Source organism: Poecile atricapillus, chromosome 4 (assembly GCF_030490865.1).
Source record: "Poecile atricapillus isolate bPoeAtr1 chromosome 4, bPoeAtr1.hap1, whole genome shotgun sequence".
Lineage (NCBI taxonomy): Eukaryota > Metazoa > Chordata > Aves > Passeriformes > Paridae > Poecile > Poecile atricapillus.
In genome coordinates, this window is record NC_081252.1 from 53,410,348 (window position 1) to 53,426,530 (window position 16,183).

Below are 16,183 nucleotides of genomic sequence, written 5' to 3' on the forward strand. Positions count from 1 at the left end.
ACTCCTGAGGTCATTTGCACTTCACTACTGTTTCAGAGGGAGTAAGAAGCCAGTTCACCCTTGGGTTTGGGATATTAGTGTTAAGCCTTTTTCATAAAGTTTTCATAAACTCTCATCTTTTAACTGTGAGGAAAGAGATTATCTTGTGATCACCATTCTCTTTTCAGCTATGTTAAAAACACTACATAAAAGCAACAGAAGTTTCATTCACCACAGATATCTTGCTGGCATTCACCCAGAATATTAAAATGCTAATCAAAAGTAGGCACAACCTGCAGGACAGGAAAACATGCCTATAACAGCTATGAACCATGTCAGGCCCCCTGTGGAGGAAGCTACCAACTTTCTGTGAGAAAATGGGTGAGCTGGACAGAAAATTATTTGAGTAATCATGGTGCCAGAATGAATGCAATGCAATGCATTAGAATTAGTGCAATGAAGTAGCCCAGAGAAAGCCAACCTTTCAGACCGTGTAAGTGACAATCTGAAGACCACCAGACACTTTTGGGAACTGAGCAGAGAAACAAAGTGGAACTGCTTTACCAGTAGGTGATGACACTGTGTCCTCAGGGTCCCACCGATTCATCAAGCTAGTGAAGGCTTGGACACATTATCATGATTTGGGGTAAGCTGGCACCCTTGTCCTTGACCCCTTACCCCACAACAGACCCACTGCTGTGATGCAGCCCCTGGTTGCTGACAATCCGCCCCTGGACACAGGCTGGCCACTGAATGGGACATGTAAAATGGAAGTAGCTATCCCACAGCTTGAACATGCTCTTGTGAACTCACAGGTGCTGAACAATAGTCTCAGTAATTTTATATTTTTCACTTCACGTTTATTAAGCTTTTCCCATCTTTCCTCTTCTTCATTTTGTCATATTATATAGCATTAGTTTGCAACACAGCTGTGTCTGCTACCATCCTCTAACCAAGTAAGGTCCTATGGAAGCCAAGCCAACACTTGCGTCCCCCCTGAACACGGACTCCACATCCTAGCCAAGTGCTTTCTCTGTAAAGGTCTTTTCTAACTTCTGGAGACTACTCCAGATCACTTTACTGTCTATTTAACTTTATATTTAGGGTACACTTAAGCTGCAGTGAAAGGTTAACAAAAGGTACTCTTGTCACTGAAATGTCATGAGCAGCTTGGTAGTGCTCAGCTAGAACTGAAAATACAGAATGAATAAAAGAGACAGATCTATTACTTATCTATGGCACATTAATAACAGAAGCGTGCAGATGTGTGCATTAATGATAGTATTTTTTATTTGTTCCTATTATATTGTCTCAAAAATTTCCTGCTAACTTGTTGTTAAGAATGATGAAGAATTCAAAAGCAAAAAAACCTAGAATATTATGTGATTATACAGTATTTAAGATTGTTATTAATCAAGTTGTCTGCTAGTGGTGACAGACACATAGCAAGCAAATACCCAGTGAACCCAGTTTAATAATTTTATTCACTGAAATACTCCACTTACACTAAGCTGGGTTAGGTTTAAGTAATTTTTTTAAAAGCATGTGATTTTTTTGCTCCACTCTTCTTTTGCCATCTCTGTCATTGCATTTAAATTAATCAAAATTAGTGCATTCTTCAAACCAAGGTGAAATGTAGGAAAGACTGTGGTGTGCAGTCTCCCTAGCACTGCCAACACCTTAGATAAAATCTTGTTCATTTAAGAGTGATATGAATAAAAATAATGATGTATGAAAACTGTTTTAAGCTCTTTTAAAATAGAGATAAAGATTTATTGTGAGTAGCTGTATGAATGCCAAAACACAGAACATGATAATGGCAGAGGGAAAGAACAACCATACCTGCTCCCCAGAAAAATCCATAATCCTAGATGGGTTACTTGAAAGGTAGTACTGGATCACTTTTTAAATAAATGTCTTCAGAAAGTAGAATAAAAACCCCACTTGAAACTGCAGATGCCCTTTTTTAGTCTTGAACTGCATTTTCTGGATATTCACTAGATGGACTTCTACTCTGAAGCAGGAATACCCAAGAAGAGACCATAGCAATTCCAGATGCCAGTTTTTTCACAGACCTGATATGCTCCCCATAAGCTTACATCCCACCCTGTACAGTTAGATTTGTATTTCATCCTGACACAAAGGTACCTCTGACTTGCCTTCTAACCACAATGGCTAGAACTACACCTGACAGAACATGCAGTACTTCATGGCCACACAAAGCAACTCATGTGACTCAGGCATGGCTTAGTTCACCACCAAGGTCCATCCCTGCACCCCAGGTAACCAGAAGGCACCACCTGAGACACTCACCTTTGTGGTGCAGTGTATTCCTGGTGGCCCTGCAGATATTCAGTGGTCTGTGGCCTGCAGACTAAGAATCAAATGTACAAAAGTATTTAGAAAGACAGACATAAGGGCAAAACTGAGCTAGGTACTTGCTATCTCTCTTATTCCTTACTGCAAAGGTAAATGGAGTTCTTAAAAAGTGTCTGGAGACAATGAAGCCATAACTTACACAGCACAAACTAGATACAAACACCTCCACTACCTCTGGTCCCTTCCACAGAGTTGGACTTATCTCTAACAAAGAGGAAAGATTTCTCCTTTTTAGTAGACTTCAGAGAATAGTGAGAAAAGAGATGTTCAGCTTGCTCCCCTCTTTTAATTGAGCTCTAGGTCACTCACTCTGCCTGCAAGTACAAAGGAGGTGCCTGCACACAAACTACGGAGGCCACCTTTGTTCATATGTACTGTCACTGATGAAAAGATTTTAAGAAAGAAAACAAGAGTCAATATATTATTTTCTTCCATGAATAACAGAAGTTTGTAAGAAAAGATGGATTCTTCACACTTTTATAAACAGAATGAGAGGAGTTGCCTTTCACCCCATAGTCTCCTTTTCCTGTCTCCAAAACAATCATACTCAGGCCTTCAGCTTCTCATACTGGGACAGGTGCACAATCAGGAATTCTTGCCATGCTCCTGCATTTCTTGAGAAACTACTGTGATACACTTTTCATAATCCTGGCAGTGTCAGAGAGCCAAGCTTTGCTAACCAGTAGATGAAAGGTGCTTAGAATGTGACATCTGAATTCCAGAAACATAGGAAAAACCTCTTCTCCTTCAGAATGTCATTTATTGTTCAGGATGATCCTTCTATGTTTAGTCTGAACCCTCTTGCTTCAAATTCCATGAACACAAACAGATTTCCTAGGTTAGGAAAGGTCATCTTATACTTTTCTGCACTGTTGAAAATTCAACACCCCAACACCCCATTACACTTCAGCTCTGTAATTTTGCTTGTGAAAAGAGCAGTGAAGGCATGACAAGAGACAGTTTATATTTTTTCTCATTTCAACACTGCAGTGACTCAGTACAAGAAAGGAGAGTTGATCTCTCTGCCAAGAGATGGTACAACAAAAGAATCTGTCACCTCATCCCTCAAACAGCTCTGCAGCACACAGATCTAAAACAGTATTTTTACAGCATCATTGCCTTCCTCAGTAAATATAAAGTCACCTTAAATCATGGTAAACAGTTACTAAGTGCATAAATAGCTAATTTTCTGATACCATAATCATAGTTATTAATAATTTCTGGATTTCATCTTCCTTAAAGATTACTGGATCTAAGCATGAAGCACACAAAGGAAAGAGGAAGAGACCAAGACAGATAGAATTAAACAGTCCTGTCTCACTTAGCACTACAGCTCTCATGTACAGTTCTGCCTGCTAACACACAAGGCTGATTAAGAACAAGTTTCTTCTTGATGAAATTTCTTCATGGAAAGGGTTGTCAAGCATTGGCAAGAACTGCCCAGGGAGGTTGTGCAGTCACACTGTCTGGAGGTGTTCAAGAAACAACAGGACATTATACTTGGTGCTATGGTCTAGTTGACAAGGTTGGTGATCAGTCAAAGGCTGGAATCCATGATCTTAGAGGCCTTTTCCAACCTAAATGATTCTGTGATTCTGCAAACATTAAGACCTGAGCTCCTGTCTATACAGTTTAGCCGGAAACTCCTGAGCTAGCTTTAAACCAGGTAGCGTGGGCCTTGGGTCAGCCTTGGCTCAGCACCAGAATCAAGGCCATGCAGTGTCACGTCATGTTTTTACTTTGAACAATGATCAAGTCCAAAAACATGACACAAGGGTCTTAGCATCACAAAAATTCAGGGATCAGCTTCTACTAGCACTCATCATCTACTGCTCAAAATCTTTATCAAAATCAGGACTCTTATGAACTAAAAATTGAAGAGTTTTTCTTACAAGATCAAGAAAAATCACCATATGTAAATAAAAGGTGAAAAAAACACTTGAAAATGTCTGTCAATCCAAAGGATAACAGTTTAAAAGAAAAATTAATAGTTAATAGGTTCAAATCACTAGAACTATTTTTCAAATCATATTCTTGCAAGGAAGGTATTTCTTGGTGTGTTATACCATCACATTTTCACATAAAAACTACTAGGGAATTGCAAAACATTATTTCAACATCATCATTCAAGCATGCAGAGTACTGAAAAATCACCAGCATGATAGAGGCCCACAATCCACCTATGACTGCAAACTTTCACATGGAAACAGCTGCAGCTGTTTGCTTTGAACAGAGTGACATGGACAAAATCTGCATTTCTAAGAAAGATATTCTGAGTCAGACTAAAGGGCTGTCTAAATCTTGAAGCTGCCTCAAGTGGGTGCCACCAGTGGGATGAAGAGCACTGAAGAACATGTAGTCATGAATCCCTAAAATATTGCTCCTCCTTTAAATGCTTGGTGACTGTATTTAGAAGTATGCCAACAGATTTTTCTTTTATTTTTTCCCTTAAATCTTGAAATCCCTATAATCTTTTGGCATTCACCAGTCCTGTTGCAAAGAGCTCCTCAGCCTTATCACATGTTGTACAGACTCCTCCACTGCCACACACTGTGTACATTTCACGTACCCGGTTCCTGTATTGTAAGACTGTGAACAGTAGCTCTTTATGCCACCCATAAGCCTTAAATAAACCCTTGATCATCAGTTTTCCATGCTGAAGACTCATGTTCTGAATATTTTACCCTTATCTTTAAATACCTTACTCCCTCAGCTTTACAGACAGTATTTTTTTCCACAACAAAGAGCAAACCCGTTTCTTCGAGCAGGCAGTGTAAGTGCCAAACCCTGAACTACGTGGCAAATGGATGCAATCATTTTTCTGCACAGTGAATGAAAATGAACAGCTTGTCTTCTAAAGGAGCTACTCAAAGTTACCCCGGTTGAGTGGGAACTGGTTATACACAGGGAACACACTTGAGACTTTTTCCACATACTGAGTTTATTTTTGGCTAGACAGCCAGTTTAGCTTTACATTAAAACCTGGACTTTAAGGCTTGCATTATGTATGAGAATCCAGATAAGTTTACAGTGTTAATTATTCCACACAAAAGAAAACCTGCCATTCATTAGTAATTCAATGCATCATTTACATCGTCAAAATAAAAAGAACAATTCCCTTTCTTCTAATAAATTTGGACATAACAACTGCATCACTTTACCAGTTTAGCTCCTTGCTCTTAAGTTACTGATTCACAGGTATGCTCCTATTCAGTGCAATAATTATGAAAATTAGTTTTATCACATGAACTTTTGACTGGGATCCATTACAATGCCATTCTGCCTCTCCCAAGCATCTAGAATATCATGGTTTCAAAGTTCAAGGTGCTTTGCCAAAGCAATTTATTTGCCATGGGCATGCCCGGGGCACCAGTTTCTTATTTTATTACAAGAGACATCCTCCAGAGCTCTATCAGTCTGAAAGGGTTAACAGAAATTGACAAACAGAAGAGGGGGTTTTGGTGTTGTCAGCAACAAACATTTTCCCATACATGTAAGCATGAAAGTGTTGAGCAAGGAGTGTTGATTATGGCACTACTTTAATGAATCTGTAAGATCATGATTTTGTGCTAAGTAATGCACAGAGAAACCTTGGCATTCTTGTAAACTGTTTAAAATTTAAGTATTAAAGGGCTTGTAAGAGTGAGCAAGGGACACAAAGGGTGAACACTGGTAGGTAAATACAGTGAGAGAAGACAGAAGTCACAGCCTACTATTTTAGCAGTCTCAAGTAGCATTTAAAGGCACATCTTGCACTAATGCCCAGGGCAATGAGACATGTAGGAAGGACAGGAGAAGTTCTTCCTATTATTAGGCTCAAGAGAAAGAATTGAAAAGGGGTCCTCTGACTCAGTGGGGAAGAAACCCTGGGAATCTACCTTACTGGAGCCATGGTGACCATAGAGTAACATTCAGCAGCAGAAAATGATAAAGAGGAAGACCACTTTCAGTAAGCTCAACCATATTAAAAGCTAAAGGCATATAGACATGTAGAGCCTATGAAATGATAGGAACAGTGATCAGTGAGCTGTAACAAAAACCGTAAGTTTTCAAGTCAAGCTAAAATAAAAGGGAAAAGGGCAATGCCATGAAGGGATGATCTCCAGAAAATGTCATCATGTCACAAATACACTTTCTTTTTCCTCTGGAAGAGTGAAAGGGCTGATCAAATTACAGAGATACAGCCCTGTGAATACACAATTCCCTGCTAGCCTGTCTGCTCCACTGCTGCAATGCTCTGGCCCAGACAGCCTGAAGTCATGGCCACCACCCACCATGGCAGAACACTGACTGCTCATCCTGCAGCCTCCTCAGCACACCCAAACTAAAAGGCAAGGACAGTCACCAGCAAAGTCCTCAGTTATGCAATGTCTCAACTCACTGTCACTGTCACAGCCTACAGAATCAATTCGTTTATTGTTACAGAATTCAAGGCAATGATCTCAAAAGCACCCCTAAACACAGAACTCCTCCTAAACAAACAAACATAGACTATTCAGATTTACAAAAGGAACATATTCATTTTCAGTTAAGCAGCTTTTCCAATGATCAGCACACTCATAAAAAACACCATGATAAAGAAAATCCACATGAAAAACCTGTCCATCACTTTTGCAACTTTTTTCCACTCAATTCCTTTGGCCCGGTTTGCTTTATGGTCTCTAACACAATTAGCAATATACTCAATATTTTTAATCAGCGTTTTGTAACAAGAACAGCAATTAACAGTCTCCTTAACATTTTCACCATTTACCCCATAGCTTTTATTCCAGTTTCCATTGAGCTTTTCCTTGAGATTGCACTCATCATTCCTAGTGGAAAGAGAACTCCTTACCTCTTTGTGCCTCCTCTGACATCCATCATCCCCCTCAAACCTATATTCTTCTTCCTTCTCTCTTTTTGGACTTGTGCAATTTTCACCCACATCATAAACAAAAAAGATTTTTGACATATAGTCCAAAATAACCACTTTGGCCCACTGTGGAACAGGCTTTGCTTCTGAGCCACAATGATGGAGATTCATTATAATGATTGTCAATGCAGTGGAAGCTGTGATCATGGTCATAGTTGCTATGTAGTACTTTCCTAGAACACAAAATTGAATCATATTAAAGATGTTACTCTAATAAAAAAAAAAAAAATCAATGAGAAGAAACAATGTGACAACATAGTGTTAAGCATGAATGCAAATGAAACAAAGTTTTAATTACCTTAATTTCCTTAGATAACAATTCACCATTTAAAAACAAAGATAGAAGCAATTAAAATAAAATCTCCTACACATCACTGGCATGTCTTTATTAGATGAGTATATGACTACTGTATTAGCATGGTAAATATTTGTGTGCTAAAACCTCTGATTACTTGAAACATATCCATTCAGAAAAATGTTTCTCAAGAGCTTTGCTTTTTTCATAGTGTCTGCAAAATCCCCATGCCAATGGCTTCACACGGCACCTTGGAAATCCCACTTACTCATGTATTAACAACAGTGATGATAACCCCTAGTTTGAGCTGTGGGTGCACCCCACTCCAGCAGATCTATGCTTGTTGTAGTGCATCTAAAAATCTTGGTACCTCCCAAGGGTAAAACTCACCTCTGGTTTGTGTAATGTTAGTTCCTACCTGAAAACCTTCTTTCCCTTCCCCCTTCCCATTGGCTGTGACCTCCCTGCATCCCCTAATCACCCCTGCCCCCTGGTATAAGAGATAAGACCTGAGCATTTCGGTCTCTCTCTTGCCCCGGACGGAACACAGACAATAACCCCGGGATTATTCCACAAGTTTGAGCCTCCTGTGTCTAGATACTTTGAGTCCGTGTTGTATCCACTCCAGGACCCCCTCCGCCGCCTGTGCCCAGAGACGAGCAGGCTCGCACCACGAGGGGTGGGACAGAGGGGTCCCATCGGGAGGAAGGATTGCGACATATGCTTTCACACTCAAACATGTAAGTGAATGTGCAGACTTTGGTGGTATCCACAAGCAGTGTGCTGCCAGCTCAGAGGTCAGAGCACAGAGCTGAAGAGAATACAAGCTGTGCTCCTCTGCCCTTGTTTTTGGCAGCTGAAGAACACAGCTGACCACCCAAGCAACCTTTGCAGAGAGGCAGCTCCCAGCCCTGCTCTGCAGCAGGAAAAGCAAGGACTGACAGCAGTGACACAGGATGTGCCACAGACAGGTGTGACCTGAGCCCAGTTTCAAAGGGACTGGAAAGGATGGCAAGGGAGAGTGTGGGAATAGAGAAAACAGACTAAGCTACGTTCCTTTCATTGCACATGAACTTTTCTGAACTCCAGGATATAAATTAAATTTCAGCATAATGGATTCCCAGGAACTATAATCCAATGTAGCAATTATCAGATATTAAGTCAACTTCGAGTATGCCAGCCAGGCCATCCAACTATCTGGATCTGACAGAAACATATCTTGAAACAGACTCGCCTTGTGCTTATAGCTCTTGATTACACTTCATGTGTTAGTTCTAAAATTGTTTTCCATTAGTAGCTTTATTTCAAGATGTGATACCATAATTCTAAATAACTAACTATATTTAATAAATATAAAATAGCTAGCTAATGTATAATTTAAAATAAACACAAAATAACTTCTAAAAACTGCAGCATACCTATACAAATTCCTCACGTATTTTAAGTACTTCACCGTTGCAAAAATGTAGCAAATTTATCTTCTGAGAAATCACAAATTACTTAAAGATTCCCTGACATACAGCCCTGCTATTAATAAGTCATGCTTAAAGACAAAGTGTGTAAAACTCACCTATCAAAGGAACATTTTCAGATGGGGGCATGATCTCTGCAACCATCAGCTGGAACACAGTTAGAGCAAGAAGAACTGTAACACCCAGAGACACTTTCTCACCAGAGTCTGCAGGGAGATAGAATCCCAGTGGGGCCAGGAAGGAGATCAAAATGCAAGGAAGCAACAAATTAAATATGTAGAAAGAGGACTTCCTTTTCAAAATCAACGTGAAGGTCACATCTGGATAAGGTTCAGAGCAGCAGCCATAAGTGATAACATTCTTAACTGCTGGCATACCATGAATCTCCCATTCCACATCTTCTATGAAGTCAGAGAGGTCACCACTATCGAGAGAATTGATGATGTCTACCTGATTGCCATTATAGGTCCAGGACCCAAACGTAAGGTTGCACTGCTGGCTGTCAAAAGGAAAGTAAGACACATCCACTACACAAGAGCTCTTTGTGATGGCAGGTGCATCCCAGGTGATTTTTCCATCATATCTCAGCACTACATTAGTATTTACTGGTTCTGAAAAGTCATCATCAGCCCTAAAAGACAGAAAAATGACAATCAAGATTGACAGACAAGTGTGTTGGCCAGAGAAGGAGTGCAATGGAGAAGACCCTCCTTTCACACCATTAAAAGCATGCTTCTGAAATCATATTTACACTGAATTTTAGTATGAACTTACTCTTAACCATTATTTACAGGTATGAGTGCCCGTGTATGCCAAACATTAGTGCTGCTAAATGATGTTGTATTTGTTGGCCATAGTTTCCTCAAACTTGACCTCAAGCAGGACACAATAGGATATGAATCCATTAAAAGTTGAAAACAATCTGCAGGTCATTATTGGCCTAGGAGAGCAGACAAGGAGTGTTTGTGGACAATCTGCCAGGGTTCTCTAGGAGCCTCAGCAGAAAGCACCTCAGACAGCCGGGGTGTTCAATTCCCAGTGCAGAGAAATCCAGAAAAGCTTTGCTGTGTAGCACAATTTTCAGATCTTGTCTGTAGCTTTATTACAAAATATTTAGATTATCAACAACAAATGTTAAGACAACAAACATATCCCTTACTAAGGTAAGGTAGAGATGAAAGTTCTGTCTCTGTAGGCCGGTTACCCCTTTAACCCCCTCCCTCCCTCAAATGTGCAAGCTGATTTTCTCCAGCCACACTCACTTGTTATATAGGACAATATCTGGTCTCCAAACCAAATTGCTTGGAATCCTGATGGAATCCAACCCATCATATTTATCTTTGTCCCATCTGAGGTATGCATCATACCAGCTTTGTCGAATCCATAAGTAAGCTGACAAAATTTGGTTCCTTTCATCCTGCATAAAAATGTAGGAATATTTCTAGCTGAAGATGACAAAATCACATCTCAGACACAGACAGCATTTGTGATATGGCTTTGATCTAGTGCTCAAAACAGGCCAGAATACTGACAGGCCACAAAATAATTCTCTAGTTATTAGAGATGCCTAGAATTAGGCATCTAGCCCATACACTATGCAGGGAGATCATTGGTTTGGACTTTTGCTTGTGCAAACCTTCTTCTCTCAGCACCCTCTCTAGTTCTAATCACAGTGTCTAATTCTCCCAGTTCTTCCTAATTTCCTTTTGTGAGCTTCAGAATAGCAAATAGCTAACAGATTCAGGCTAAGAAATTCTTTGAGAGCTTGGCGAGGCCTTGAAATTATAATTCAGAAGTCACAAAAATAATCTTCCCTCCTCCTTCCAGACACATTTTCTTTTGCCTTAAAAGTGTATCTAAAAAAAAACCCATATTTATAAAAATTACTGAAGGCTAATTTTAGGGATTTTATGTAGAAATTAATTGTGTCTTAGAAAAAGCATTTGCTGTATTTAAAACTCAGCAAAAGTTGCCTGGAGGGGGTGATACCAACACCTAACTACAAAAGAAGTCTTAAAAATTCAGCAGCTCTAAATTTCCAGACTTAAAATGGAAGCCTTAAGAGTTGCAACCAGAGAAGAATGTACAAAAAACTGGAGAACAGGACACACCCCCACCCCCTCAGGCCACCCACTCTCTCCTCCTGTGAGGAAACATTTCTGAAGTTGTCACAACAAAATGAAGGTTGCTTTTCCTATTCCAAACAAAAGGCTTACAGCTAGTATATTCCTGTATCTTTTTAGAAAAACAGAACCGTGCTTTTACTCACCATGTCTTTAATTTGGGACAATGTGATCTGAAGGGTGACATTCAGTACTTTATCTGTGTCTTCCACTGGTCTTAGAGCATTGGAGTAGTCTTCAAACAGTTCATTGAACAGCATATGAGCATATTTTCCTTTGGCTGATTCTGCAGCTAGATGACACAGACTTGTTCAGTACATTAGATTAAGCACTAAGCAGCATCAGAAAACCCCCTCTTTCTATTTCTTCAGGCAGTATTTGCTATAATAATATTTATCATTCATATATGGTAGAATATCATTAGTTCAGGTACAGAAGTGTACCTGAAGAAGTTATTCAAATAAAGACAGCATTCACCTGGAGCAGATGAATAGCTAACTTAAGCTTTTCACACCCATTAAAAAACTCTCTGTATACAGTGATTCCCACATTTTTTGTAAGTAAATATAATTACTTTTCTTTTACCAAAGACTTTCACAGGCAGATATTATTGACTTCTAGTCAGCAAGGTCTGAAATCACACTTCCTCACAGGCTTTTGGTATGTTCCCAAATGCAGCACTGGTAAGATTCCTACTACTTCCAGAATTTGGTCTTCTTTCTTTTTAAGCTACCACCTGTAAAATGTCTGAGCTGCTTTTCTTCACAAGCTGGTAATTGCATAATGTGTGAATACATCTGGGCACCAACATATTTTCCAAACCATGTATTTGAAGATGCTTCTTGCTATCCAGATTTAAAGATTTATCTAAAAAAGAAATAATTTTAAATAATAATAAAAGTCTTTTTAAATTAAAGGTAATTGAATGAAACTTGAGGGTTTAAATTACACTTTGCTGTTTCATACTGTTTTGTACATCACAGTTTCTCTAGGCAACCTCTGTATCATCTTTATATAGATTCACAAATTTCTGGAAGCAAAGGGCAAGGACGAGAAAACCACTCTGTTACAACCCACCCCTGAAGGTGGTAACTGAGGTTCTTAATAGATCCCTTGGGATGGATAAGAGTGAAACAACATGGGTTATGTATAAATACGTATATTTATGTATGGCAGGTTTATTTTAGAATAATTTGATTGCAATGGTGTCACTGAAACTACAGGGGAAAATGGAAACTCTCCAAGGAAGTCTTTTCAATGTTAGAAAATTAGGCATCACTTTATTCTGGGCAGGATGGTATTCTGAGCAGGACATGCAATAGAAATTATTTCATCTACACATGCCCAGTTTCTGCAGTGAAAATCATTCCACCATACATAATTATTTACCAAACTTTTCACCTATTTATTCATAAAAACCACAAAGAAATTCACTTTCATTCAAATTGCACAATTCTTAGTGTTCAATCATCCATTGATTATTGATCCCTTCCTTCGATACTAATTAGGCCCTCATTCCTGGGTTTTCTTATCAATCTTTACCCAGACCAGGTGTCTCCGGAGGAGTAATGCCCTTTAATGTTTGTTTATTCCCTGTGTACCTTCTGGCTACTCCCCATCTGTAGATGTTAAACTCATCAGATGTCACACGGTGAACAGTCTTTTGAAGAGAAACTTCAATTCCCCTCCCCCTGGGCAAAGGCGAACAACCCCCTGACTAAAGCTACAAAAAAACTATGTTAAAAGCAGCATCAGTTCCAACAATGGGAAAGAGGTACGTGGTCGTACCCGTTATTATCTATAGAAATGAAACAATATAAAAGCATAAAAATTACATTCAAGAAAATACAGGAGGAAAAGAAAGAAAAAGAAGGAACAAGAGCAGATAATGGAGAGGACCGATTATCAGCATACATGATAAAGTATTATCCCATCTCACAGGTTCTGCTTCTTATCGGTCTTTTCCCTTATCTGTCTCAAAACATTGTTTATCTTCTTGCTAAAAAAAGGTTAATTAGTCGTGGTGATCTCTGGCGATGGGTGCTCACCCCTTTGTACCTGGCGTGTTCTTATGCAGGTTCAAAACCTCATCTTCGGTTGTGTGGTGCAAATCCAGCCTCATCAGAGCACCCGCTGCTTTTGCAAATGGCCAATTGTTTGAGTCATCACTTCAGCATTTCCATCGCTCACACACTCGCAAGACTTGCGCAAATGCCAGGTGGCAACATGTAGGGAACAAGTACTTCGGAGTATCTCTGGTGATTCACATCGACTTCCTGGACTAATTTAAGAGCTGAAAGCAAATCTTCCTGACTAAAAAGACATCCCAACAGATCATAGTTTCCTGAACAGCACTGCAGTTCTGGTTCCGTACATGATAATTTTGTTTATGCATCAGTGAGACAAAGTAAAACTAAACAGATTAAACACTTCTGGGGCTCTGCCACGTAGGGTACATCAGGTCACAAGATCCTATCTGAATAAAATAAACCTCAGTGTAACATTTTGCTAGCAAGCAGCATTCTCAGCATTCTCACCTTTGAGTATCACTGCTGTGAACAGCAACCACAGAGAGACGTAAAAGGAGGAGAGGCTCCTTATCTTCATTTCTGGACTTTAAATAAATAAAACTGCTCACCCGAGGGCACAAAAGGTGTTTACCACCATGCAAAACTATCCAAAGAGTAAATCAAGTTGTACAGTAGCATCAAGGTGCTGATACACTGACGAGCTTCTAGAAGCAATTGTGTGCTCCCTCAGCAGCCGGCAAGGTCCTGCAGCGATCATGGGCTCCCTCCCTCTCCTGGTAACCTGAGCGCTGCCTGCTCGCAGGCTGATGCTGAGACAGAAAACCAGCAGATTGGGTATCACTGTGAAAATTGTATTCCATTGCATTTATACCACAAATGTAAGATTTCGTCTAATTTATGACAAATCCTTTTACAGTTCTTTGGAGGGCTTTGTTTTACTGCACTTACGTTCTGCAATAGCCTGCTCAGAACCTGTTCTGTGGAATTTGTGGACCTTCACAAAAAGTGATCTGTCTCAGTACAGGAATAGTATCCCTGTACATCACACATCTAATATCAAACAGAAAAAATATCCCAATACCCACGGCCACAGCCTACTTACTTCCATGCTGATAAAACAAGGTTGCCATTACTAAAATATTGCTACGTGGAAGAGATGCAGTTGCTTGCACCAAAGTCAGAAAACACATCTAATATTTGCAGTAGCCCAATATCACTGTGCAAACAAGAACTTCAACAGGTGTAGACAACTTGGAGGCCAGTATTCAACACAGTAAATCAGGAGCAAAACCAGACTTTGCAGGTAAAATGCCATTTCCCTTATACAGTACAATTTTTCACAGGTGAACTTGACAAAAATTTACTGTTACTGGACCACACTTAACATTTAGCCAAAAGAGTTTCAGGAGAAAATATGAACATGAAACAATACCTCACCTGGCCTTCCATCTCACCCTGATGGCCAGAAGTTCAGTAGCTCTGTGTATATTTCTCATGTTGTCAAGTAAGCTTCCTAGTAATACAGACATTTTCTTTCAAGTTTCTCAGACAAGAAATTATTTTCTCCTATCTACAATCCAATCCATCCTTCCTGATAATATACTGCAGTCCATTTTGTCATTCTTTTAGAATAGAAAAGAGTCACTAGAACAGAAAGTGAAAATACAGAATGAGCTACCAGAAAAAAAAATTGGTCCGGGATAGTCCTGATCCACAGAAAACATAAAACACTGTTGCTTTACTCTTGCACAGTCTTTTGGCTAGAAGAAAATTATCCCTCCATAAACATAATTCTACACAGCAGCATTACAAGCAGCCACTGGCTAATGTTTGTGCTTTTGTGGGATTTATAAATCAATTACATTTATGGCCAGGTTTACTAGGTCAGCAATACATAATTTCAGTAAAAACTCCTATAATGAAATCCATCTCTGTAATTTCATTAGCTAAATTGTCAAAGGAGTAAACCAGTGGAAAATTGTTTAGAAGTCAAAAAAGTCAGAGCAGCCCCTAGGCAGTATGTAATGACCTGCATTCTCTGTGAGATGAAGGTATATGGTGCTACAGACAACAAAAATCATGGACAAAAGATGAAAGATTTTTGGATACAGTCGGATAAGTGCATTCCCAGGAGATCATTTTAGTCTGCAATACATTGCCATTCTATCAGCAAGGAGCTACTGCATGACATCTCTCGCTGTAATCACAGGAATGATCAGGGGTGCTACTTTAAGAGAGTTGCTGTAAACACTACTGGAAACAGAACTAGCCTTTCTCTACCGCAGGCTTGAGACAACCGTGTGACCTGTTACATCAGCAATACACACATGCCAAGCAGTGTGGACTGAGGTACTTTAATTTGCATAAGATATTGCATAATTTGCATAAGAACACATATTAAAGTACCATGCACATCTACTGTAACTAAGTCTTCTTGAAGGGAAACAGCAGGTTCGCCAAAAAAACATAGAGGATATTTATGTTGTTTACCCAATTTATTCTTATTTATGCACATACGATTCCATAATATTAATTATAATTTTGTAAAGGGATAGATCATAAGCTGGGATTTATAACCTATAATATTTTCAGTCATCACACTGGACATACAGATGGGTAAACATGAGCACACATATATTAGACATGTTTGTTATGTTTGAGATAATGCATTGATTGCACAGTGCTTGCAAAAGTGAACTAAAATACATCCAAAAGCCTTTTCAATATTGAAGACACAAGAAATTTAACAATGTTAGTATGACAGACCATTTGGTTTCTTTATGTTTGTTCACAAGAGATCTGATTTGTATTTTTAGTCAGAATATCTCTAATGTATTCATTTTGTATGAACGATGCCGAGCATTAACATTAATTTCTCGTTGATCGGAGAGATTCGTCTATAAACCCACACCTCCTCAGAACAGTTTTAACTTTTGGCACGATCTAAGGCAATACTAGCCCCAGATCAAACATCCCATTTAACTTTTGAATAG

General features: G+C 39.3%; 1 protein-coding gene across 2 annotated transcripts; it reads right to left on the reverse strand.

Moving 5' to 3' along the window:
• Positions 1 to 6,305: 6,305 nt before the first annotated feature.
• Positions 6,306 to 13,767, reverse strand: CHRNA9 (cholinergic receptor nicotinic alpha 9 subunit). Of its 2 annotated transcripts, none has more exons than XM_058838337.1 (5): positions 13,698 to 13,767; positions 11,307 to 11,452; positions 10,300 to 10,454; positions 9,136 to 9,668; positions 6,306 to 7,443 (listed from the first exon to the last, which is right to left on the reverse strand). In XM_058838337.1, the coding sequence occupies exons 1-5, from the start codon at positions 13,765 to 13,767 to the stop codon at positions 6,887 to 6,889; spliced, it is 1,461 nt and encodes a 486-aa protein (XP_058694320.1). In that variant the 3' UTR covers positions 6,306 to 6,886. The 2 variants fall into 2 exon arrangements, with proteins under 2 accessions (XP_058694320.1, XP_058694321.1); XM_058838338.1 differs by lacking the exon at positions 13,698 to 13,767 and adding an exon at positions 13,219 to 13,319.
• Positions 13,768 to 16,183: the final 2,416 nt, after the last annotated feature.